This window comes from Harpia harpyja, chromosome 3 (assembly GCF_026419915.1).
Source record: "Harpia harpyja isolate bHarHar1 chromosome 3, bHarHar1 primary haplotype, whole genome shotgun sequence".
In the NCBI taxonomy this organism is placed as follows: domain Eukaryota; kingdom Metazoa; phylum Chordata; class Aves; order Accipitriformes; family Accipitridae; genus Harpia; species Harpia harpyja.
The window spans coordinates 79,745,098-79,768,717 of record NC_068942.1 but is presented as its reverse complement, the minus strand read 5'-3'; the positions used below and the strand labels follow the sequence as shown (position 1 = coordinate 79,768,717).

Sequence of the window (23,620 nt, the reverse complement as noted above, 5' to 3'; positions counted from 1 at the left end):
CTCTGGCAGCGCTGCCCAAGCATGAGACTGTCCTTTGCCCCTGTTGCAAAGGTGGATGGTGTAATCGGGGCTGGCTCTATCCCTGCGGGACCCGGCTGGCAGCAGGGCTGGGGTGTCTCACCCCTTTGCTGTGCTGGACGGGCAGCTGTGGGGGAGCTGGGCAGGCCCGGGAGGGGCCCTCTGCTCTGCCACAGCAGCTCTCTGTCCCATTTCCCCAGCTGCTTGTCCTTGGAGCGGCAAAATTCAACTTTGCTTCAGCCGCTGCGCAGCTCCGCGACTCCTCTGAGGAGCGGCAGCCCAGCGGCGGGTACGTCCTTTCCCTTTTTAGCCCTGCCTGGCTACCAGCCTCAGACGAGGGGATCCCAAAAGAGGACAAACCCGCTTTAACAGGTTGGGAGAGGCAGAAAGGCCAACGGGTCCCAGCGCTTGCCGCAGGAGAGAGGCTGTAACTCAGGTCCTGGCGGCAGCTGCTGCACCATGGGAGTCAGGGGGGTGTCCAGAGGTACCGCTGACTGCTGGCTCCCCTTGCCCTAAATGAGGATAGGGGCAGGGGGTGCCTTCAGGAGCTGGCTGGAAGCAGAGCAGCTTTGTTTTCTGCCTCACCTCTGGTCCCCGACAGCAGAACAGGTAGAACAGGGCTGTGCCTGCCCTGTGTAGCCACCCTCTCCTTCCCACAAGAGAGCAAAACCCAGTGCTGCCTTTTAAAAGGTGTGCTCTTACTCCTCACCGGGCAGCAGGGCACCAGCAGCGTTGCTCCCACCAGGTTCTAGCCAAGATGGAGGTGCAAAGCTGGCCGAACGGCAAGTAACAGGGTTCCTCCAGCGTGCTGCTGCTTGCGTCGGTCGTCTCCCCTTGCCTTCGACAAGGAAGCAATTGCCGAAGCCTGCAACACGCAGTCAGCGCAGCAGGATTACTGCGGTGGAGACCATCAGGAACAGCTCATTGCCAGGAGAAAGTTTCACCAAGAAGAGGAAGGCACCTTTGTACGGCAGCAGCTCTGAAGCACTGGGGGCTCCTACAATCCCTTGCAGCATTTTACACAGCAGAAAGTTAGTGTAGGGACACTGTAAGTGAGGGGCTGATTGGAATCATGGAGCAGACAAGGAATTTTCCCCAAATTTATTCAGTGGCACGGTTCTTGCCCTACCTCCAGCTTCTGAAGGCACAGAGATAGGTCTAATCCATCAAAATAGTACAGCAATATTTAAAGAAGTTATTCAGAATGATCTTCCAATATATAAAATAAACTTTACATATAGTCCCCACTTTTATACAAAAAAAGTAGCTTTTTTTTTTTCCCTTATACAAAATTATTTCTCATCAGCAGGTTACAGACAATCAGCTAGGAACAGGAGGTCCAGCAAGCGGTCTTCACGATGTAGTGGTTGGGAGTGTGATGGAACGATGGTGTTTGTCCATTTTTAGAGAACCCAGAACAGCCAAGCAGTAAAACTTTAAGTCTCTTTCTCCAGTGAATTCACCGCATATTTCGTAAGATGTTCTTGAAGTTTTCCAGTTCTCTAACGCTTGTTGAAATCCTGTGCACGAGGAAAGCAAAAGGGAAACATTAGAGCAACATATGCATCAGACCTTATTTAAAATTTAAGAGAAAGGGACTGCTATCAAGTAAAGCTTCCAGGAGCTCTTGGGAAGAGAGAATTTAGAATTTCAGCTAAATTAGGTTCTGGTTACAACCAGGCCCTTCACTAATTTCGCAGACTCTTTTTAAAGCAAACACTGAGAAACACAGTGGAACAGGATGTTACAGAGAGCTCAGCAGTGATCAGACAAACCCATTAACTAGAGGTCAAGAAACAGACCATAATAGTACCAGCTGTGCAGGCAGGTCGCAGAGTCTCCTTGCAATATAAGCTTGTTTCTTCTGAAGGGTTTTTTGAATCACCTACCTCATTTTTCTTGCTAAATGCATTTTGCCCCTGGAGCACCAGCATTAGTGAAGATGCCAGATCGGACTCTGAGGACAGGGCCTGTGAGAGCCTCTTCTGTGAAGGAGAGGTCTGCCCTTCCCAGCCTGGACATACTTCTGTTTTAAGGAGGTTTTGAATAACCCAAATCACTTGTGAACAACAAGCAAAAGACAGAGATCTGTTTTAAAAGGCTCTTCTAATCCAGGTGGGTGGGACATGAGGTTGGAGTCTGAGAAAGAGCTGCCTGGCCCCAGTCTTTTCACACAGCAGAGGACTTCCAGGGTAGAGTTTTAGCTGGGCAGCAGAGTGGGGCAGGGAAGGAAGAAAAAGGCTCTCTGCCTGCCAGCCCTCAACTTCCTCTGAAAAAGACGTTCAGAGGGTCCGTAAGTCTCCTGCACACTGCTTCCAAAGGCTTTGTCGACACAGCAGGAGAAGGGCAGAAGGAAGCCCAGCTCCTCTGGTGTAAGGGGAACGCAGCAGCTGTGCTCAGGAGGGGAGTGCCACAACATCCCCGGGGAAGAGTATTTTGGGGTTTTCCAGATTTGACTGATGTACATTAGGGTCTCCCCATTGCTGGTGATTCACATGCAGAAGGGACAATCAGTTGGTTTGAAGCGAGGCACGGCAGGACCCCGAGCTTCGGAATCAGCAGCAATGTCACCTGAAGTATCCTTTGAAAAACCTGTTTGCCAGAAACTCCAGGTCTGTCAACACCGCTAAGCGGTAATGTATAACCAGAGTGTCTTGCAATCTCCTCTCTCTCCTAAAGGCCTCATTACCCTCCTTTTCTGCCAAAAACTCCTCATCCAGCTCTCCACAAGGGCTGGACTAATGAATTCCCGTTAAATGCAACCATTGCAAACGAATCTGGGGATTAATAGGTAGAAGTGAGAAGCTTGAAGGAGAGCTCTAAAGTGAGCATAGAACAAGAACAGCAACCCGTGTCTGGGGACAATGTGCTCCGAGGACAGTCACACAGTTTCTTACAAATCACCAAATTCTTTGTATCTTAATACAAATGCTTCCTTGAATTCCTTACAGAAATGTAGCATATAAAGAAGTTGTTTTAAGTTGTTCCAACTGTCGCACTCCATATTAACATCGTCTGATATTTGAGAGCTTCTTTACGAGACTGTATGATCAGAGCAGGAGTTAATACTAATATTGCTGGTAAGAACTGACTGTTTAAGCTTAAATGGGATGTAATGCAGCAGCCTGTGTAAAAGTAGAGGAAAAAGTCTCAAACTAACCTTCCAAAAGCATTAAATAAGGCAACAATTTCTTGTCTGGTCAGCTGGAATCCATAGGAAGGGCCACTTTCAGGTATCTTTTCTATCAGGTTTTCAGAAAAGAGGATCTTCAGCGCCGTACCCAAGCCCTGTGTCTGTGCATGACAAACAAGATCATTTAATAGCAGGGAGACATCCAGGGCCTGACTCACAAGTTTAACTTTACTTCCCTCCTTCATCTTTGCAAGGATTCGTGTTGACATCATCTCAACAGAGCAAGACCTGGATTTCACTTAACACAGCTCAGAGAAGGGAGCAGAACAGAGCCAGGATGCTTTATTTATTTAGTGTTAACTGTGATAGCAGAGCTACCCAGCAGAAGCTTCCTGCCTAGGCTTGACCACATGTAAAATTCAGTGCGGATCTCGCTGAACCCCCCGTTTTATACCACCTTCTGCCTTGCTTGCCAGAGGCTCTGCGCCCCCTCCCCTCTCCCAGGGAGCAGCTGTAGCAGCCTAACCCAGTTTTCAAGTGCAGAGGCAACAGGCAGCTGCTGCCAGGCCCAGCAAGCTGGAATTGGCACACTGCTTCCTGCTGACTGGACTAGGTAACGACTCGAGCAGCCCTGATCTGTATCTAGGAGCTGACCGGTATCTAAGAACCGCATCTGTGCGCCAGAGTCCCATCAGATGAGGTGCTTCCAGACACGTCCCCAGCTACTGACAAAGCTTACCTGCAACTTCCCCCACAGGCGACATTTGAAGCAGCCAACACAGTCCATTATCTTAGAAATATTCTTAAAGTGTAGCCTAAATTCCTCCTAGGGGAAAAGACATTCAAGTTGATGGTGGTTACACACTGATTAGGACTTCTTCCATGTATTAATCCAAATCCAATAATGTATTAATCCTGGGCTCCAGGCTAAATTCAGTGGGACTGAGTTAGGGAAATGCCTCCTGAAGTGGGGTCCTCAGCAGCAACTCACCGCTTTCCTTAAGACAGACCCTACAGTCTGTAGTTACCCACAAGTATCCAAACCATTCAGAAAGCAAAATGAATTGGAAATACCTGACCCAGTACCTTGAGTGTATTGGAGTCCCTTTCAGATCTAGTATTATCCCAGACACACACCTGAAAATACCCTTTAGGTAGCAAATGCCCCAAAGGGAAGGGCTGGCCAATTACCTTTAGTTTAACAGCTTCCTTTTTATTCCCTGCAAAGAATGAGTTTTCATCGAAATGCAGTGGGAAAGACCTGAAATAGAATGAAAAGAGTTTTATTTCTCCACAGCTTGTTTGTATGGCTGAAGTCCAGATCCACAGAAGTATCTGGTTAGGTGTGTGAATGAAACTGATAGGTGTTAGACATTGGACATCTCTAGATGTATTTTAAGTGCAAGCTGCTTGTTTCTTAGATCTCTTGGAGGCTTTCAATTTTAGCTTGCGTCTCACCTTGGAGACATTTTCAGCAATTGCTCTACGGTTTCTAAGCAATTGCAGTCTGTTTTCTAACAGACGTAAGCACTGAAGGCAAAGGAGTGTGACAAGACAAATTCAAACATTGATCACATTAGGAGACACCCATTTCCATCTGGTTCTGGTATCTTTCATTCCTCTTACTCCAAACTCTGTCCAATAGTCCAAACCTCTGTTACTAACATGTTTAGGATTGTTTTTCTAGTCAAAACCACAAAGCCAGGACTGGTGTTCCACAGATGAGTCAAACGGGTAGCCAGTTTCAGGGCTGACACATAGGCAGTTATTAAATGCATTCTGCTAAATCAAAAAGGCAGCCTAGACTATTAAACTGTGGGCCTAATTATCCTGGTTTGCAGTTTGAATACAGATATCAATGTACTCCCAGCAATGCTATGCTACTGCACAAATCACACTATCCCACTACAAGAAAGAACCCAGAACCTGCCTTTCTAGGTGCTTTAAGGGAAAGGTTAAGCCCACTCAGAGATGCCAGGGTTGAAAGAGCCATTCTCCCCAGGTACCGAATGTAATTACTTGGCCAGATGGAGAATTTCCAGCAATAGGTTTTTCATTTCCGCATCATGACTTTTATTCCCTGTGTACAGCTGGAAACCTGGGCGCTCAAAGAACGGCAGCACTTTAGATAGGGCCCGCAGCTCTATCAGGTAGAGAAAATACAGGTTCTTGAGTCTTCTGGGACCTTCCCCTCTGGTGATGACTTCGTCAAATCTCTGCTGGAACTCTGTAACATTAGGGCCCCATTTCTTCTCTGACCACGTATCTGAGAGAGCAAAAAAACCCAAAGACATGAGGCCGATGGCTATAGTTGTGGTGCACCTCCTCCCACCGTCCTGAGCTAAATGGTGAAATGTAACTCTAACCAGGGAGATCCAAGCTTTACGATAGTCACAGCCCTTTCACTAACCGCAAATTGTTCAACAGTCAAGAGAGGCACACTTTTAACCAAAATCAAACCCCAACAAATGCAGAACTCCTGTAGAGCTTTGTCAGTTGGTTTAAAAGATGACCCAGGCTTACAAGCAAAAGCTAAAAATGGAGGCTGCCCATTTTAAACAGAGTTAAATCAGCTAAAGAGTTTCTCATCAGGTGAGCTGATTGTTTCCAAGAGCAGTTCTACATAAGCTGATGATAGCTCAACATTTGTCTGCAATTTGTCTGAAGAGGGCTGGATGGATGTACCAGACAGGCTGTGAAGGTCCCTTCGTTCCTTCACCCCTGCCCACAAAAGCCACCGACTTACTGGACAACTTGGAAGAGGTCTCTGCTTTGGTCTGAGCATCTGCAGAGGCAGACAGTGCAGACCTCCTGATCACCTTGCACTGGGAAGCAGCGTGGGGGCCAGGGGTTAGGAGGCTTCCTAACAAACAGGGACATCTTAAGAGAATTCCTTCTATTGTGGAAATGCAAGAGAACAAAAGCAGCCAAGGATGGGAGGAGACTGGCCTCTATTTTCCATTATCAAGCCCACAGGTTTCACAAAGAATATATCTCTTTGCTCATCCTATCGCGTACTCAAGAGTATATAAAGTATATAATGGGAGATATAATACAGTTATATCAAGCTGATGTATAAAAATGGAAGAAAAAAAAAAGGGAGAAACTTTATCTTCTAAATCACCAATGGATAACCAGCCCAGCAGGAAAGGACTCCTTCCCAGCTCTGAGCTGAGGTAGGCTCTACAAGGCGACCAGGGTACCTGCAGATGAAAATCCCTGCATGGACCCAAGCTGAGCCAAGGAACACCTTCTCAGAGCAGAGATCACCTTCTGTAGCCTTTCACCAACAGCAGTTATCCCTTTCTACACAAGCCAAAGACACTTACTTGGCTGCCTGTAGCCAACCTTATTTTCCTAATCCTCTCCGCAGTCCCAACTCATGTCTTGCCTCTGATATTTCTCTTGTTATTCTATCTCCCAACTCTAACGTAGCCTAACTCACATCAAGGTGAGGCCTATGTGGGCTGTAGAGACTTAAATGTAATTACTTAGTTAAACCTAAATTACTTATCCAAATTCCAACAGCTATCTCTAAATCTGTACTTGATTTTTGTAAGCTTTAGCAGAATAAAGGTGGTAGGCTTGGTCCACAGGTACCACTCTAAACTACCGTGACTAAATCCTTCAGGAAGTCAGTCACAACCTGCATCCCACGCTGCATGAGCAGCGTGCCACAGCCCTTGGCCACGTGAGACACACAAATCATGTTTTCACATCACCCTAGATTTTCAACCCCAGGGTTAACATTTAGATTCTTCAGATAGCTACTTATGGACAAAGGCACGCAAAGGAAATGGAATAGGCATATAGAAATGGATCAAGGCTCTTGGGAAAGCCCAGCCAAGCATTTCACAGTCTAGGTGAGATTATTGCTAAACTGACCGTCATAAAGACAGGCTGTCCTCAATATGCAGTTAGAAACCCACTCCAAAATAACCTTGGAGGAAGAATAGAAGGAATACGTGCTGGAAGTCTTGGTGCAGAGCACAGTCCAGCCATTTTCAGACCTGAAGCCATGTGGTAACTGCATTCCTAATTCTGTTACACAACCTGTGTGCTGAGGGAGGGAAGAGAAGAGCACAGAAGTAGGCCTGAACCCTGGTGGAATGGGCTCCAGCTAGCATTTAGTGGAGCCACAGAACTGTCAATTTAGGACTGATGCAGGAGAGCTGAGGCAGGAAGTAGCATTTACCTTGTAAAAGGTACCTGGCGCTCAAATGGATGTTGATGCTTGCGTGGAGACCAGAAATGAGTTTGTAGAAAGCTCGTTTCTCTACACAGACACCTGAAAAGAAACAGGTACTTCAAGATACTGAAAGCATATGTTGAATTTTCCTCTCCTGGCTGTCAGACAGAAATCTAATCCCACCTGAGCTGGGCCAGAAACTCCCACCCATTCCCTGGCCATTTTGCATTCATCCCAGGAAGAGCAACCAAGTTTAGAAAAAGGATTACCTTTCAGCCACTTGTAAAACGTATGCCCTGGAAACAAAAGGAAAACAAGCACATCAGTTTGAGATGCCTTACAGCAGCAAGAGGGCTTTAACACACCGTGTCATATTTTAGGCCACTTCTTTGGCCACACCTTTCAGAGCACAACAGGATGATACACAAATGAGACAGGGCAGTACACTCCCCTCTGCGGCACAGGAGGGCAACAGCCGCAGAGGGGAGGGTACTGCCCAAGCCTGATGCCCTGAAACCACCTGAGGCCAGCCCCCAGAGGACCTCTGCTCACTCCAGTTTGCAGAAGCAGGGAAAGGAGCATTAGAAGACCATGAAAATAGTTTTTCTCCCCACCCTCCTGACTAATGCTTCTACAGCACAGCGTGGCAGCAGCTAAACATAGCACGTGGTCTTTCCCACCTATCTCAGCAAGGGCTGGATGGGGGTGCAGAAGCGCTGCAGAACGGCACAGCATATGGGGAAACGAGGACCACGGATCACTTTTCTCTTCTGGCCAGGATGGGGAGACAGATATTTTTATTAAAAATAAAATAAAACAGTGCAACCAAGCGTGTACAATCACACAAGCCAGTGTTTCACACTACCCTCTACTACATGCTTGAAAGTAATCTGGAGAACATAAACATGGATTTGGAGCTAATTTGGAGACAAAGACATGCCATATACACAGGTCCAGGGCTGCAGAGGGTGAAGAGCTCCAGGGCACAGCCCTTCCCAGATGGAAGCCCTGCAGGGCCTAAGGGAGTTGGGCACCCAGCTCCTACCAGCTGTCAGAGGCTGTTGGGACTACCTATGAGTTTTCTCAAAGCTCCAGCCTGAGAGCTGCTTTCTCAGCAATAACAAGCGCTGAAAAAACACAACCCAAGTCCTGTTCCTGAGGGCTTATAACACTTCAGTAGCTACCTTCAAATGGGACTTGTACTCTTAAAAGACTGCTGGTGCTTTTTAAGACCTCCACACAAGGACGGGCTGGCCTCAGGCACAGGGAGCTCAGAGGGATCTCTCCACAGGGTCCTGAACACAGCAGAATTTCAAGACAACCTCCAATTTGCCTGCATAATGATTTTTCTAACCAGGTGCATTACCTAATGGTACAGCTTGTGACAGTGTGATAAAGACACCACAGTTGTTTCTGTTATCAGTAAAAACAAACAGAGTGCCACTCACCTCCATCGTCTCCTGATGAAAAAAAGCATGAGCGGTGGAGGGAGAGAAAAGAGAAGATAAAAATTACACATGACCAAAATTAAACTCCAAAGCACAAGCATTAAGATCACTCTGTTAATCTGCTCTGACAAGAGAAGGAGCCTCTCCAGGGACGTTTAGAAATGTTCTGAACATAGAAAATATCATCTCTAACTGCAGCAGTGAACATACCAAATGAGCAATGCTCCTGAATAACCTGACCAACGCAGGAGGGATCAATATTTGCAAAGGAAGTAAAACCACCACACAGTTGAAGCAGAAACCAGAAAACAAGGGACACAAATGTGTGCCTCTGCCAGAGATCTCCTGTATGACCTCTGACAAGATACTCAAAGACACCATCCCTGCTCCCTGCAGTTTATTAGTTGCCTGCAACAACTCTTGCAGGTATCAGGTCAGATTCTCTATTTTCATGTCCTCCTGCTTCCTCATCTGCAAAACAGCAGTCCTTCCCTCTTCCCTCAACATACCTGTGCTATTTCATTCTGATCTTGGCCTAAACAACAGAGGTGGTCAAGGGAAGGACTGATATTTTAAAGGCCATTGTACATTTCTTTCACCAGTGCTGCTCCTGAAGTGCCACTCCTTTGCACAAGGCTCAAGGGAGCAGGGCAAGCACCTGCACAGTTTAGGGAAAAATCAAGAGATCACCCCAGAGAGTACTGCTGGAGCGGTGTTCCGGTCAAACGAATGGGGAGTGAGGTCGATGACATTCTAGATGTCTGGGCAGGATGGGGCCTCAGGAGACATGGGGTCTCTTAGCAGCCTTGGGCAAGAAGACTGTACACTTCCAAAACCCTTCCCTACTTTCATTTACACTGTCTAGCCTTAGCCTCTAGGGCAGAGTTTCTCTTACTGGATGGTTTCCAGAGAGGAACCCAGCCAGGTTCTCATTTCAGTCCGTCACAGATGGTTTGGCATTGCTGAGTACAGAAACCAGGGACCCAGGAAGAGCAGATTGTAGTAGCTCTTGATCAAGTGTAGAATTTTATGGTTAATGCAAGGGCACCTGGACGTGTGGCATTCTAGCATCCATCCCAGAGAAAGGAAGTCTGATCCTCCACTCCTGGAAGAAATGTGAGCTTTGGAGGGACTGGGAGCAGGACTGAACCCTGAGCTCTTCCTGGGTCCATTCTCATTCAGTAGAAGTAGCTCAGAGAGCATTTATTGTTCCTGGAGCTAGGATCAGTACACTACTAAACCACTTAGTGAGATAAATGACTCACCTCTACCAGATGTCAAAGGTCTTTTTACATTCTGAGGCCTAAGAGGAAAAAAAAAATAAAAATCCTTTAAATATGGTATGTATCTAAGTCACTGTCTCCTGGCTGTGCAGAAACACAGCACAGCAGAAGTAGTTACTTCTCTGCAGTCAAATAGCCTAAGCAGTTCTTAGTTCTCCTTCTGTGCTTCAGCTTTGCTCAGACAGGAAAGGGGTAGAGCAAAATGTCGCTTCCCCCCCTCCCCACACGTCTTTCTTTAGAACAAACAGCTAGGAAAACTCAAGTGTCTAGAGAGGTGCTAGTGGACATTATCCCATGGCCTTGGTGCTACATGATACACTAGTACGAATGGGGAGGAAATCACTCGAGAGACCACAGCAGGCAAGACTATAGACCAATGCCCACCAGTACTGTGCATCAGCCCCGGGGTACTCACAGCAGACTTCAAACTGGCACACAGACTGGGGAGAGAGCTCACCTCACCTGTGCGATGGCCAGGGAGGACAGGACTGTGCGCCCAGGACCACATCACACAAGAGATGCGCACCCCCTGCCAGGCTGCTGTCTCACCACACTGCAGGGCTTGCATCGGGAGCCTGCACCAGGGCAAGCCGTGGTCCAAAGAACAGCCAAGGGGGGCTCAAGGGGCAGCCACATGGCTTGTCCCCTCCTCTGACAGCACACACTGCACAAGCATTGCAGCAAAGACAGGAGGATGGGGATTAATGGAACAGTTAAAGCACATGCAGCCCCTCTGCAAAAATCAGCACCTGCAGGCTTGTGGAACCTGTCTCCCAAAGCACCTACTTGAAGCAGTTTTCTTCGTAAATACTGTTCCAAATTTTCCAGGCATCCGGTCCTTTGTAGCCAGTATAGCGTTCAGGATTCAAGAGCAAATCCACGTACTCCGCATCAGGAGAATAGATGTCTGTGAAGCAGAGTGCTGGGTCAGTGACAAAAAATTCTGAAGGAAAATGACATCTTCCAAGGCTGATCCAGCCACCCCTTTGCATACTGAACAGTCTTGCCAGGAGAGACCAGCTCATCCCTCTCCAGAGACAGGTGCGTAATACTTGGTATGCATCAACCCACTGCAGCAGGGCAAAGCTCTCTGGCCTTCAGAGCTATCAGAGCACAAGGCCGCTGATGGCAAAGCAAACTCTGAGCATGCTCCATCCAAGGTGCTAACTTGCTAAACACAGCAAGACCCTGACCAGTGGGGTCAGAAATACTTTGTCAGAAATATTTGCATTGTATTATTTTCAAAATACTGAAGGCGGGGGGGGAAGAGAAGAAATGCTATATATGCTCCAGGCTTGCTGAAGTATTACACATTGGCCTGAAAGTTCTGCAGGGGTGCTTAAGATCCCATTACAAGACTTGTCAGATGTAATAGGTCCCTATACCATCAGCTTCGCAGAAGCTGTCTGAAGAGTCGTCGTGCCGTGTCCACTGGAGCACTGCCTGCTGGGTTTCCTTGCTGCAAAGAAAGTGGAAAAGGACTATCAGAAAGAGCACTGATACTAGGTTTCCCTCAAGACAAGTAAGGATTGTGGAAAAAGAAGTCAAACCTCAAAGAGCCATCAACAGCTCCAAGTCTCTTGGCTTCTTCACATTCTTCAGCAAGGTTATTGGCTTCTTCCGAATACTGGGTTGAAGAGCAAAGGAGTGGGGAGAGAGGAGGATTAAAAAGCAGTTTTTTCTGCTGTTATAATTCTGTCTTTAATGCACTAACCAGTTTAAGCATCAGAAACACTTTTATGATTCATTCCGCCCTGTATTTCCACAGGATGTCTGCAGATATTCAGAGGCTTATGCAATTGTGATGACTGTTGCAGGGACTCACAGCAGCCTCTGGCGCTGCCATAGGAGCATTTTGTGCCTGACAATACCTGCTCTTGGAGAAGTCTGCTAAACTGCTCTATGTTAGTGGAGGGGAATACCTGACTTCAGGACAGCCACCTCAAAGGTCTATAGCATGCCAAACACTCAAAGAGGGTAAAAATTTAGCCATAAAGTGCATCCCAACAAATACTGCCCATCTGATTAAGGCAGCTTTTATCAGCTGCAGTGACACAAAACTGGTCCTATAAGCTGCGTCATTTTATGCACACAGACACACCTACCTTGTAACTTCCAGATCTGATTCCATCAGGGACTTCGTCCTGAAAGGCAAAATTGAGCATGTGCTACATGTGGGGCTGATGAGGCCTTTCAGTCTAATCTTTGAGAAAGATTAGGAGGGTTACCACAGTTTCTAGAAGTTAGAAGGTAATCAAAGCACTCGGCTCAGCTTACAACACATCCGATTGCTGGCTCCTCCATGGACTAAGGTTAAGCAATATTCTTGGTATTTTATTTTGATTTTTCGCAAGACTCCTCTTCTCAAAAGGTCAGCAGCCTTCCACAAGTGCTACATCAGGTTATGTTTTGCTTACCCAAGCGTGAGGTTAGGGAAGCCAATATAAACTTCAGAGGAGCTGGAGTTGCCTCTGGTCAGCTGATGTCTGGCATCCTGTCTCCCGGTGATGCTGGTGCTCCTGGCAGGAGCCCAGGCACCTCCTCAGATAATGCATCTACCAGCCCCTGATATACATCATTCAAAAACTTCCCTTTTACCACTCCATCACGTAATGTCAGGCTTGCCAGCCCCACACAACCCAAGCAGTACGCACAAGACAATCAGGCCCTAAATTCTCCTCAACTTCCATTTCCTCCATCAGTAGGAAGGCAATAAAACCACTTCTACGCTGCAGGAGCAAATACTATGATGGCAAGCAGCACAGGAAGAGAAAAATTAACCAATGAATAAGACTTATTTTTGTTGCTTTCAGTATGAAGTGGACCCAAATCAAATTAATTAAAACCAGCAGTGACACAGTCAGTTCTTAAAATAAGAACAACTTCTAGCTAATACTAACATAATTGTAACATTACTCTGTCACATTGGTCATAATCATTACCGAACCATCCTTCTTAAGGAAAAAAAGTATTTAAACAAAACTTAGGGTTATTCTGAGAAAAAAACAAACCAACATCATTCCGTTTTGGGTCCATAATAGGTGCTTTTTGAAGACTAGGGAAGCAAAGGACAATTATTTGAGAGGTAGAGTAGTTGCTGAGAAGATGAATGAATTTAACATACATATCAGAATTTACATAACAAATGATGCCCACACATGTGTACCAGCTTGTTTCAAGGTGTCATATCAGCTTAGCTTTTTTTTTCAGCCAACAGCTACACTACATCAGGTTACCACGGAGTTACCAGGTGAGGGGGACAGACACCTGCTTCACTGCAGCACACTTTAAATCGTACGTGAAAATAAACCAGCGAGTTGGAAAAATGCATGCAAGTAGGGTCAGGAGGCCTCTCTCATCGAGAGCACTCATTGCACCATCGGCATGGCATACCCCTGCACACCATTAGCATACACACTGACTGCTCTAGAGACCCAGGAATGAGAGTGTAAGATGGTCTGTTGCTGGCTGCCAACCACAAAGCCAGGCTGGCTGGCATTTTCACCACCTCTGTCAACCCAGCAACTAAGTTCTGGTTCACTCCCTTTCTCGTCCCCTTCTTTTCAGGCAGACACCTGCAGTCAAGATGTTTTCTCAGCAAACAAAACCCTTTTGTCCAGGATACAGGGACAAGAGTGTTTGCTTTTGTACTGGGAAACAGAGGGCTCTGAAAGAGCCATTTCATGTAAAGAGAGAGGCCTGGAAAGGGCCTGGTCAAATTCGTCAGCCAAAACTGCAAATCACAGTGCAGCTCACGGGCCAACAGGGTGCATATCCTAGCATTTAACACAAGAGGCACTTCTTGTAACTACAGTGGATTTGCCCTCAAACCATCTCACTAATACCAAAAATAAAAGATGGACCAGGACAAGTTTTTGGCCATTCACAGAGGGCCAGCTGTTAAAAGCCTAGTCTTTCTTTAAACTTGCAGAGTTTAGCATTTTCGCCCTTCACATGGATACCAGTATTACTGCACCTAAGGAAGCTCCATCAGAGCCACAGTTTTGCTATAGCTACGATAACGAGAAGAGCAAGTCATTGGCCTGCTTCTTCCTCTTGGTCTGCAAAAGCCAAAGAGAGAAAAGAGGTAAAAGAATGGATTTGGTACTTACAGATGGGCAGGGCTTTACAGCACAGTCTCTTATTCCACAGTGACTGTTGTCATTCCAAAAAGGACAAGGTTTCTTTAGGTTTACCTACAAATAACATATTATCCTATTACACATTTCCTCCATGCAACCAAGCCAACCTTCCACACCACAGTTTACCAACATGCATCTTCAGCGCCTTAGCGCAAGACTTCAGATAACAAAACATAGTGCAAGGTTGAGTGCAGTGAGAGTGGAAACAGATGGTGTTATTTATCTTAAACAAAGTTGATCATACTCATTCACTTGTCTTGCATACGAGACGTGTGTGCCCATGCAACCTGGCCAGGACTGTGTGTGGTAACACAGAAGACAGGACACATAGATAACCAATTCCTAATCACGTCCTGAGGCTCCTGTTGAGCAACGACAAACTGGGTTTTGGCCACGTGGTTTGTACTCTTTAGGAGCCAACAGTTACTATGGGGCAATCTTTGGCCTTGGAATATTGCTCACTTCATTCTCCATGAATCTTAGGGGAAGTTGCTCCCCATTAATTTTGTTTCTTTGTTTTGGGCATCTTAAGACTACAGCCTGCCTCCCCATTGCAGGAGCAGGAAGACGATGCGCTGGAGCCTTGCTGCCATCCTCCTGTGGCCAGAGCGCAGGTGGTCTGCTGTCAAGTCATCTGCGTTCTGGACTTGTTGATGTGCAAGCCTCCCGGGTTCGATAGGAACAAATAATTCCTTGGTGTTTACCAGATTGATTGCTATCGCTCATGTCCTGGTTATGAGTACAGGTTATCCTTTTAATCCTTGCTCTGCTGTTTCTTCTGGTGCTTTCACACACAGACATTTCCATTCATGCTTCATTCAGACCAATCTTAGTATTTCTGTTACAAATCCCAACACTGGAAGGGGAAAGGACATTAACTTCTTTAACAAATCCTAGTCTTTCTTTTCTGTGAGTTGGTATCAAGTATCATTCTTCAAAAACAATTAGCATTTAACAAGATTTTGTGGGTTTGGTAGGGAGGGGGAGCAGGGAAAAGCAGCTCTACCCCAGTGATTTTATATATGGGCCCATTCTAGTTTGCAGTGCAGTGAATTCAGGGACTTTTTAAACTGTTCTTACAGAAGAGTAAATACTTGCTTTGTCTGCGGAAACAACCAGGCAAAGTGACAGTTCAGTATCTGTATGCAGCAGGTAAAATAATGCCCATAACCAAAGCACACTCAAATAAACCCCACATTTAGTGATATACATGCAGTCTCACTGAATGGGAGCAGAATCCATCTGATGACAATGGTCTGCCAGTAACACCATCAATTCACCTGATTGGTAACTAAACCAGGCTTTCCGTGTTGATGGGGAGACACTATGAATACTCTCATTATGCAATGTGGATCTCCGGTCATCAAGACTTGAGCCACAGCTCAATGAAAGAAGTCATTTCATTGGTCTACTGCTTAAGTTCTTAAGAGGGAAAAATGCATAAGAAAATATCTTTTAAATTGCGCATCTTATAAGCATGTTGTACCACATTAAGATTCTCCTGATAACAGAAGAGTCCCGCTTACTGACTGCATTCTTAAAAGATCAGGATTAAAATATAGGTGGCTGATTTTAAAAAGACCAGCAATAACTTCAAGAGAGATTTAGGAGAGAGAGAAAAAAAACAAAGCAGCAGCACACAAAATAAATACAATTCTTGAATGAGAAAATCACCTTGTAGTATCTAAAATAGTCACTTTCCAGAAGTTCATTCAGTCTAGGAAAAAGCTTGTAGTTGTTGAAGGCATCAATGGTTTCTACATCACAAGTGCAGTCATCTAAATGACCAGTAACCTGTTGGATAAAAAAACCCAAACAACAAACAAACAAACAGTTATGAACAACTTAGCCAGTACTTTTTAACACTGCAGACAATAAAGCAATTCACTTTCCTTTTACCAGTGAGTCAACTAGTTAAGTTTAACCAGAATTAACATTAAACCAGACTCTGCTGAATTGGCAGAGAACTTCTTTTGATGCATCCTTTAGGATTTGTCCTGTACTTGTTGCTTGGGGACAGGCACTTTTATTTGGGAACGCTTTTCCTCTAACATACATTGATCTATTAGAATTCACTGATGTCAGAGTAATAGGCATCAGGCAGACACTTCCATCTCTTCAAAAAGCAGACATGACAGACACATTCAACTAGACTGTGTCACACACAGACAAAAAACACACAGCCCTGGTCCACACATCAGACACAGTTATACGGATCACAGATGTTTCTGTCAGGGCCAAATCCAGCAAGACACTGGAATCAGCTGCTGTAACAGCTGTGAGCCATACACGCTGCCAGCTCAGGTTCCCGTTTGAGACTAGCCTCAGTATGTCACTCCTGTAGAATGGCATACAGGTGAGAGCTGGCGTTTGCGTAAGGGACCAGTCAGACAACAATAATGCCACCAAAGATTACAGCTCTCAAAGAAAGTCCTTGTTGTTAATCAACTGCACTGCAGCCATTTGATCAGAACCACAGCAACTGCAACAGTCTCTCTCCTTGCCTCAGAGAGCCATTTGGCAAGAAAACATTTGTTCTAAATCCGATGTAGAAAGCCAATACTTCTTGCATCATCCTGAACAACTCAACAAGCTGTGTGCAAGCCCCGAAGAAAAAAATATAATAAAAAAGTGTAGCACAAATTCAGCTATGGCTTTCTGACACGTAGATTACTGTCTGGATGACAAAGTCCCACAACACAGAAGTAGTTTTGCTTCCCCCACGCCCCCTGATGAGTACTTGGGGAAATCACCCTGGCCAAAATCAAGTATTACTACTCATTCACTCTCAACAGCACGCCAGGGATTTTTCCTGGATGTTGATGTAGCAACACAACACATGGCAAGCTGCCATTCCCCAGTATCAGATAAATTCAGGGGCTTAAGATCAGGCAGTTGTTTTAAATCAATATTGTTAATTTATGAAGCAAAGAATGGGATGTTTGCCACCGTTTGTGATAAGAAACCCTCTTGCCACTTCTGTCCCAGAAAGCCTACAAAATCCTCGTAGCAGACAGCACAAAAACGATGTACCCCACACTACACCATTCTAGGAGGTTATGTCCAATCTCTGCCTTCTCTCTGTGCACGAGAAAGCTGGAAACAGAGGCAAGCAGAGTAAGCCTGGAAACACTGGCACGGGCAGCAACTGCGGAGTGTGACAGAGCACACTGCCGAGTGGTGGCATAAAAGCTCCACAGGGGAGGCCAGGAACAAACAGGCAGATGGGGGATGCACAACACCTAAGAAGGCGCTGAATTGTATTTAAGGGGCTCCCCCTTTTCTTACATTTAAAACACTCAACCAGCCTAAGGGCTGCTGAACACTGTGGGACAGCAAACAGGAGCAGGTATCACCCCTCTTGCAGGAAAGGCAGCAGATGACTGAAGTCACAGGCATCTCGGCAGTCAGACCCAGGAAACGGGCATAAAATCCTGCAAGCCTCAAGAAAAAGCCTCCCTGAATCCGAAAAAAGGTGCTACTCCAGCCTTCGCAATTAGGGCAAAATATATTATGCGCAGAGAGAAAAGAGCGCCACGTGAGAAACATGAGCCACCTGCCTTGACGCATTTCCGGAGAGCCCTCAGATAATTCAGCAAGAGCTACACATCAACTTAAACCATTATAATTACTACTCTGGAAATTAAGCTCCCTGCCCTCCTTCTGAGAAGGAAGGCAGAAACAGAGCACTTGCCCTCAGAGCACACAGTCACATGAAATGGGGAGGTGGGGGAAAAAAATGGCTTGCATTAAGCATAGAGCACCTTAAAGGCGAGTGCAAATTTCTTCCTGCCACCCTGGACCAAGGGGGAAAGAATCCAGGCTCTAGACCCAGACTGCTGCATAGCAGGAATTAGTGTTTTGCCAAGAGCTTTTTTCAACAGAGCTTTGATATTTTGGACTCAGCCACACTGACCTAAGGGGGAGCGAAGGGAAATCTATCAGAGCATGCCAGATTGCCCTGCTCCACTTGAGCAAATAGTTTCTGTTAAGGCACCATGATTTGGAGGCTCACTTCTATTTCTAGTGTTCACATTGAAGCCCACCACCTCACACATGTACTGTATTGTCAGGCATTTTGCATGGTAATGAAGATTAACAGCATAGCAATTAAGCTTTCCACTAGCCTGAATCACCCCTATAAAAAAAAGCCGCAATTTGCTAATCCAGTTACCCAATTTAAAGCTGTTTCAAAATTAAAAAACAAAACAAACGAACAACCAACAAACCACAACAAAAAAACCAACCAACCACATTTTTTATTTCCTGGAAACTTGACATCCATTGGGGCAGGCAACTTATTGATTGGGTCTAAAAGTGGCCTACAAAAAGATTTGTGGATAACCTTCAGCTGCTCTCTGTATCCATGCTAGACAAACATGTCACTCCAAGGGAATGACATCCCTGTAAGAGGTAACATCAGAGCACCCAGCCAGCCCTCAACTGAAACAGGACGCACCATTTGTGCCAGGCCTGTCTTCACTATGTCTAGCGACCAATTCAAGTCAGAACCAACCTGGCAAAACATCATCCTGAAAATAATCCAGGGTGAAGCGCTGCAGATGCTCCCACAGTATTCAGGAGTCAGTGGGGGTCATGCTTTGGAGATCTCAGAATATCTGCTGCTCGGTTTAGAAGAACACTGGTGGGAAGATCAGCCACAATGCCACCAAGAATATGCCCACAGAGGCAGCACAGGCAAAGGGGAAGTGCTGGGGAAAACTCAAACTCTGCTCAAGTCAGAGGGAAAACTCCTTCTTCCTCCAAGGATTTCAGTCAGACTGTGCAGAAATGGGCAATTTCCCTAGCCTGCACATGGCCAATGAGGTATCACTGGTCTCCTTACCTTTCTGCTCTGCCTCCTAAGCCAGCAGGCTGCTGGGAAAGAAAGCTCAGCCAGGCCTGGTGACGCCGCCTGTATGCGGCCAACCTACCAAAGTTCATAGGCAAAGGAGTACGGAAGGCAGCATCAAGAGCCAAGCCTCCTCAGAGACCAAGATCCAAGCACCAGTGATGCTACCACCAAACAGCACTGACCCGCTTTAAGACACAGGGAAGTGGGCAGTATCAGACCACTTGGCAGGGCATGGTCTTCATCCCAAAAGTTCCCTCTTGTTCCGTGACCACCTGCCACCCCAGAACCTCTTTCTTTCAGCCCTGTATGCAGCCAGAGACTCACTTGTTTTGGACTTCAATTCCTGCTGTCAGAGCAGTTGAGCTACAGCATGTGTCAAGCATGCCCTGCAATAGGCGGTGCCTTAGAACACTCCTCCCCCCCACCTCCCTAAAATATTTATCTACATCTTCAGCCTATAATAATTAGAACAGTTGTTTAAGATGAAACAAAAATTGATGCAGTCCCAAACATGTGCCATGTGCTTGCTGGCACCTGTGAATCACTGCGCCGAGCGGCAGCGATGGGTTTCACTCCACCCAGCAGGGGTGTGAGAGCCTGGCATGAGACTGAAGGGCAGGGCTGGGTTTGCCCACTGGGAAGAGATGCAACGGAGCCGCTGGGACAGACGTGACACAAGTGGCTCCGGCTGCTGAGTAAGCACCGAGGAAGGCGTTCGGCTGGCCCTCTGCAATAGCGGCTCTCAATCCCTTAACACTGATGTACCCGCCTTGTGTGTGTAACGCAGGTTGAAACACCGCCACACGTGGACTCTGCATAGTCCTTGGGTTTGGCCTTTGCTTCATCTTCCTTTACCTCCATCCCAGGCTCCTGTCAGTCTGCTCTCCCCTGCACTGCTGGTCTGTCTCTCCCTACCTCTTTCTGCTTCCCTCAGCGTCACAGAAATGTCCCCTGGGCAGTAGATTTAGGGCTTTCTTCTCTTGCTATGGGCTCTGTCCCAGACCCATACACCACCATCTACTGCACAGCTGGGCAGGAAAGAAGGCAAACTCTTTTCTGCATCTCCCACTTGCAGCTACAGCAGGGCACAGGGAAGGGAACACTACAGTGGCTGAGGAGTTGCTTTTAGCCTGTACCAACTTCACTGGCAGCTGCCTGCTCTTCTGGAGAAGCCACACCGGTCCCAGGCTGATGGCAAGCCGCTGCTTTCCCTGCTGCCCCAGCAGAAGCTTCCTTGCAATCACCCTGCACAAGCAATTTGTGGCTCTGCCTACCTGTGGCACTCATTCCAGCTACGTCTCCCTTTTATCCTTGCAAGCACTTGGAACAAGTAGCTGGCAGCCAGGTGAGGACAGTCATGCCCAGCATCTGCCCTGGAAGCAGTATATGCTGGCCCAGGTGCTTCCTCCCCCATCTTTTGCCCAGAAAACAAGGACCAGGGCTTCCGAAGCTCACGCAGAAGCAAACCTCACATGGGAGCCTCACGATAGGGTTAAACCACAGAGGCTGAAGTGCTGTCAGATGGCACCTCCGAGCATCTGCTAGCAAAGAAGGATCTGCAGCTGCTCTGCATTTGGAAGCTACCTCTCGAGCCACCCTACAGAGATCGGGAACCATCCTAGGTATGAATTCCTGCCCGGGAGGCTGTTGGGTGAACACCAATTCAACAAGAACGTTAAGAGCGGCTTGAAAGTCTGTTCAGGTAACAACAAGGTAACTCTCAGTGCCCGGACTCACCCCTAATGACAGCGTACTGGCCACAGAAATGCCCCTGAAGGAAACCAGCCCTCTGCCAGACCGGAAACCCAGTCAAAATCGCAAGCTGCTGAACACCTGCAGCACATCCTTAATGCAGCTACATCAGTCTGTAAACAGCAAATGAGCAATAATTACTAGGAATATGGAGAATTGATTCATGGCTGACTAAAGCATTAATGCAAACAGGAATATCTGGGTGGGGGACGAGCTGTTTGTAAAGTTCAAGGGAAATCTGATATTGAAATGTTATTCAGCACTAATGAGACAGATTGGAAAGCAGAAACAGTATGTGAAATTTAAGTGGTTTTAGTAACAGACGGATGTTTCTAAGAAAAGTTTCAGTACTGGTTAGCAACCTCTCTAAGTAAATGAGGAGCTAAAGTAACAGTCAAAAAAAGCAGGTGAGACATTGCTCTTAGTAGTACAGACAGACAAGAGCACAATGCCCATTCCAGAATTACGGCCCGCTTAAGTCAGCGTTTGAAGTATTGCTAGAGCAAGCGCTCTCAAAAGCGGCCCTTGTCAACTGTCCCAACACAGGCTGACGGACAAGTCAAAGCTCTTCCATTCACCCTACATCAAGGTTTCTTAACCTGACAAGCTCATGAGACAGCAAGAGATGGTTCACAGGAGGAAACCAAAAGCTATAGCCAGGCCTTCAAGTATATAAACAAAGGAGGATAAAACATACCATTTAAGGCTTGCCCTATATTTTATTTGGTCGTAAATATAAACCACCAGACCAGTTCGGTGCAAGATGATCAGCAGATTGTTTTTTATGAAAAGACAAGGCAGCCCTCGGGTGGTTTTTTTTAAAGGTTAAGTGGTTACTAAGGCCGAGAAACGCTGTCCTACATAACACACTTTCCCAAAGGCAATAAAGTCTGGAAAAATCTTGAACCTGAACACTTGTACTGAAAAATAAACCAAAGCATACGCTACTCCATAAACAAGAAGTGCATTGCAACAAACCAATAGTGTACAAAGTACAATGCCAGTTCCTTCTACCCAAGGAAAAAAGCCTGCAAGCCATTACTATGCCAGAATGCCAGTTCATTTAGTGGTTAGGACTTCTTATCCCATACCGCACTCCTGACTCAGACTTCAATCCTTAGGAGACAAACTTCACTGCTAAGCAGGAAGCGTACAAGCAAAAACCCCATAGAGATATAGAATCAAAATGCATGCTTTTCAATTCTGTATCAGTCCAGCTTGTATTTACCATTTCCACATTAAATTCAAGTGTCAAGAGCCACCCAGAAGGCAAAGCCAAGTGCACAATGGCATTTGTTTTCTCTCTCCACTCTCAATTTGACTCCCATTTAAGCACTAGCATTTTAATACAGTAAGAGTAGGCTTTTCAACAGCTTCCTTTTTTAAAAGGCAACAAAAATAAAGCATTAAATACACTGTACCATCTTCACTCCTTGATCTTGCAAAAGTGCTTGCACAAAGTTAAGTTAAAAGGAAGCTGCGTAGCAACCATTCCCCTAAATCTAGCTGCTTGACTATACCCAGTTCTCCCATTACTGCACATCAACGGAAGTTGCACCAAGCGCGCCGGGCCAGACGGTAAGACACCTGGCACATCAACAAGGGGAATTAACCCTGGAAGAGCTCTAACGAGCAGGGGCAGCCCAGCTCACCCCTGGGCATGGCAGGGTACGATAGCAGGTGCCTGCTGCAGCCACACTCTCTCCTGGACAGCAGAGTTGGAAGGAAGAGCCAGGCAGACTTGCAGAGAGGGGATGAGGCAGCTCCCAGACATTATAGTAACACGCATACCTGAAACAGCCGACGAAAGGCACCTGGGTGGTTAGGGAAGACCTGCTCCCCTAGCTGAAACACTCACCTTCCCTGCTAGGGGCAGGGAGAGAACACAGTTAAGAAGGCAAGGAAGAGGGTATGGTGCTGCTCAGCGGGCAGAAGTCACCCTCCGAGTCCCTTTGCTCTAGGCAGGCTTTCCCATCCTCGGAGAGGAGTCGAGGCACTGAGACACCTGCACCCAGCGGTGCTCACGGAAGGGTCGGCACCCCCCGCGCCCGCCCCCAGGGCAGGGACCCCGCCACCGCCCGCCCTGTCCAGTCCCCCCGGGGCAGAGCCCACCTGGCAGAAGCAGCGTCTCTCCGCCGCGCCGGGCGGCCCGCGGGGCACCACCGGCAGTAGCAGAACGGCGAGTCCCAGCGCCCTCAGCAGCAACCCGCTACCCGCCGCCATCTCACCGAGCCGCCGCCACCACCGCCGCCTCCGCCGCCTGAAGAAGCCGCCCCGCGCACCGCCCCTCGCCGGGGGCGCGGCCGCCGCCGGCTACGCGCCGCACCGCACGCAGCCCCGGCCCGGCCCGGCCCGGCGGGCTGCCCCGTTACGGAAGGGCGTCCGGGTCCTCGCCGGCGGTGACCCGGGCGAAGCTGCTGCCCGCCCGATTTCCCGGCCGCGGTGACTCACCGGTGCCGGGACATCCCCGGACCCGCTGCCGCCCGCGCTCCTCCCGCCGTTTTCTCACAGAGCCGCGGGCTTTTTGTCCTGGCTCTGCCTGCGCAAGGGTTCTCCCGTGCCCACCGGCCGCGGCCGTTCCTTAATCCCTAAACCGCTGCCAGTCAGCGCCGACAACAAATCCTTGCTAATTCAGTTAATGGCATTTATAATTCGGCTGTAGTCTAGCGACTTTGTCGTTGGCGCCTGACGAGCTCCCGAAGGGCCTAAACCTCTGACAGGAAACCCTGAGGCGACGGCTGAGGAGAGGACCCGCGGACCGGGATGGGGGGGGGGGTGGTGAAGCTCCCTGCGGAGGCTG

At 47.4% G+C, this 23,620-nt stretch overlaps 1 protein-coding gene across 1 annotated transcript; it reads right to left on the bottom strand.

Annotated features, from left to right (window-relative positions):
• Positions 1 to 1,104: 1,104 nt before the first annotated feature.
• ERO1A (endoplasmic reticulum oxidoreductase 1 alpha) lies at positions 1,105 to 23,106 on the bottom strand. The gene is made up of 16 exons (XM_052783614.1): positions 22,933 to 23,106; positions 15,888 to 16,007; positions 14,184 to 14,267; positions 12,177 to 12,215; positions 11,622 to 11,698; positions 11,457 to 11,530; positions 10,858 to 10,978; positions 10,054 to 10,091; positions 8,789 to 8,800; positions 7,610 to 7,636; positions 7,347 to 7,439; positions 5,171 to 5,417; positions 4,343 to 4,412; positions 3,891 to 3,977; positions 3,179 to 3,312; positions 1,105 to 1,538 (listed from the first exon to the last, which is right to left on the bottom strand). Exons 1-16 carry the CDS (start codon positions 23,041 to 23,043, stop codon positions 1,478 to 1,480), a joined length of 1,395 nt encoding a protein of 464 aa, XP_052639574.1. The 5' UTR covers positions 23,044 to 23,106; the 3' UTR covers positions 1,105 to 1,477.
• Positions 23,107 to 23,620: the final 514 nt, after the last annotated feature.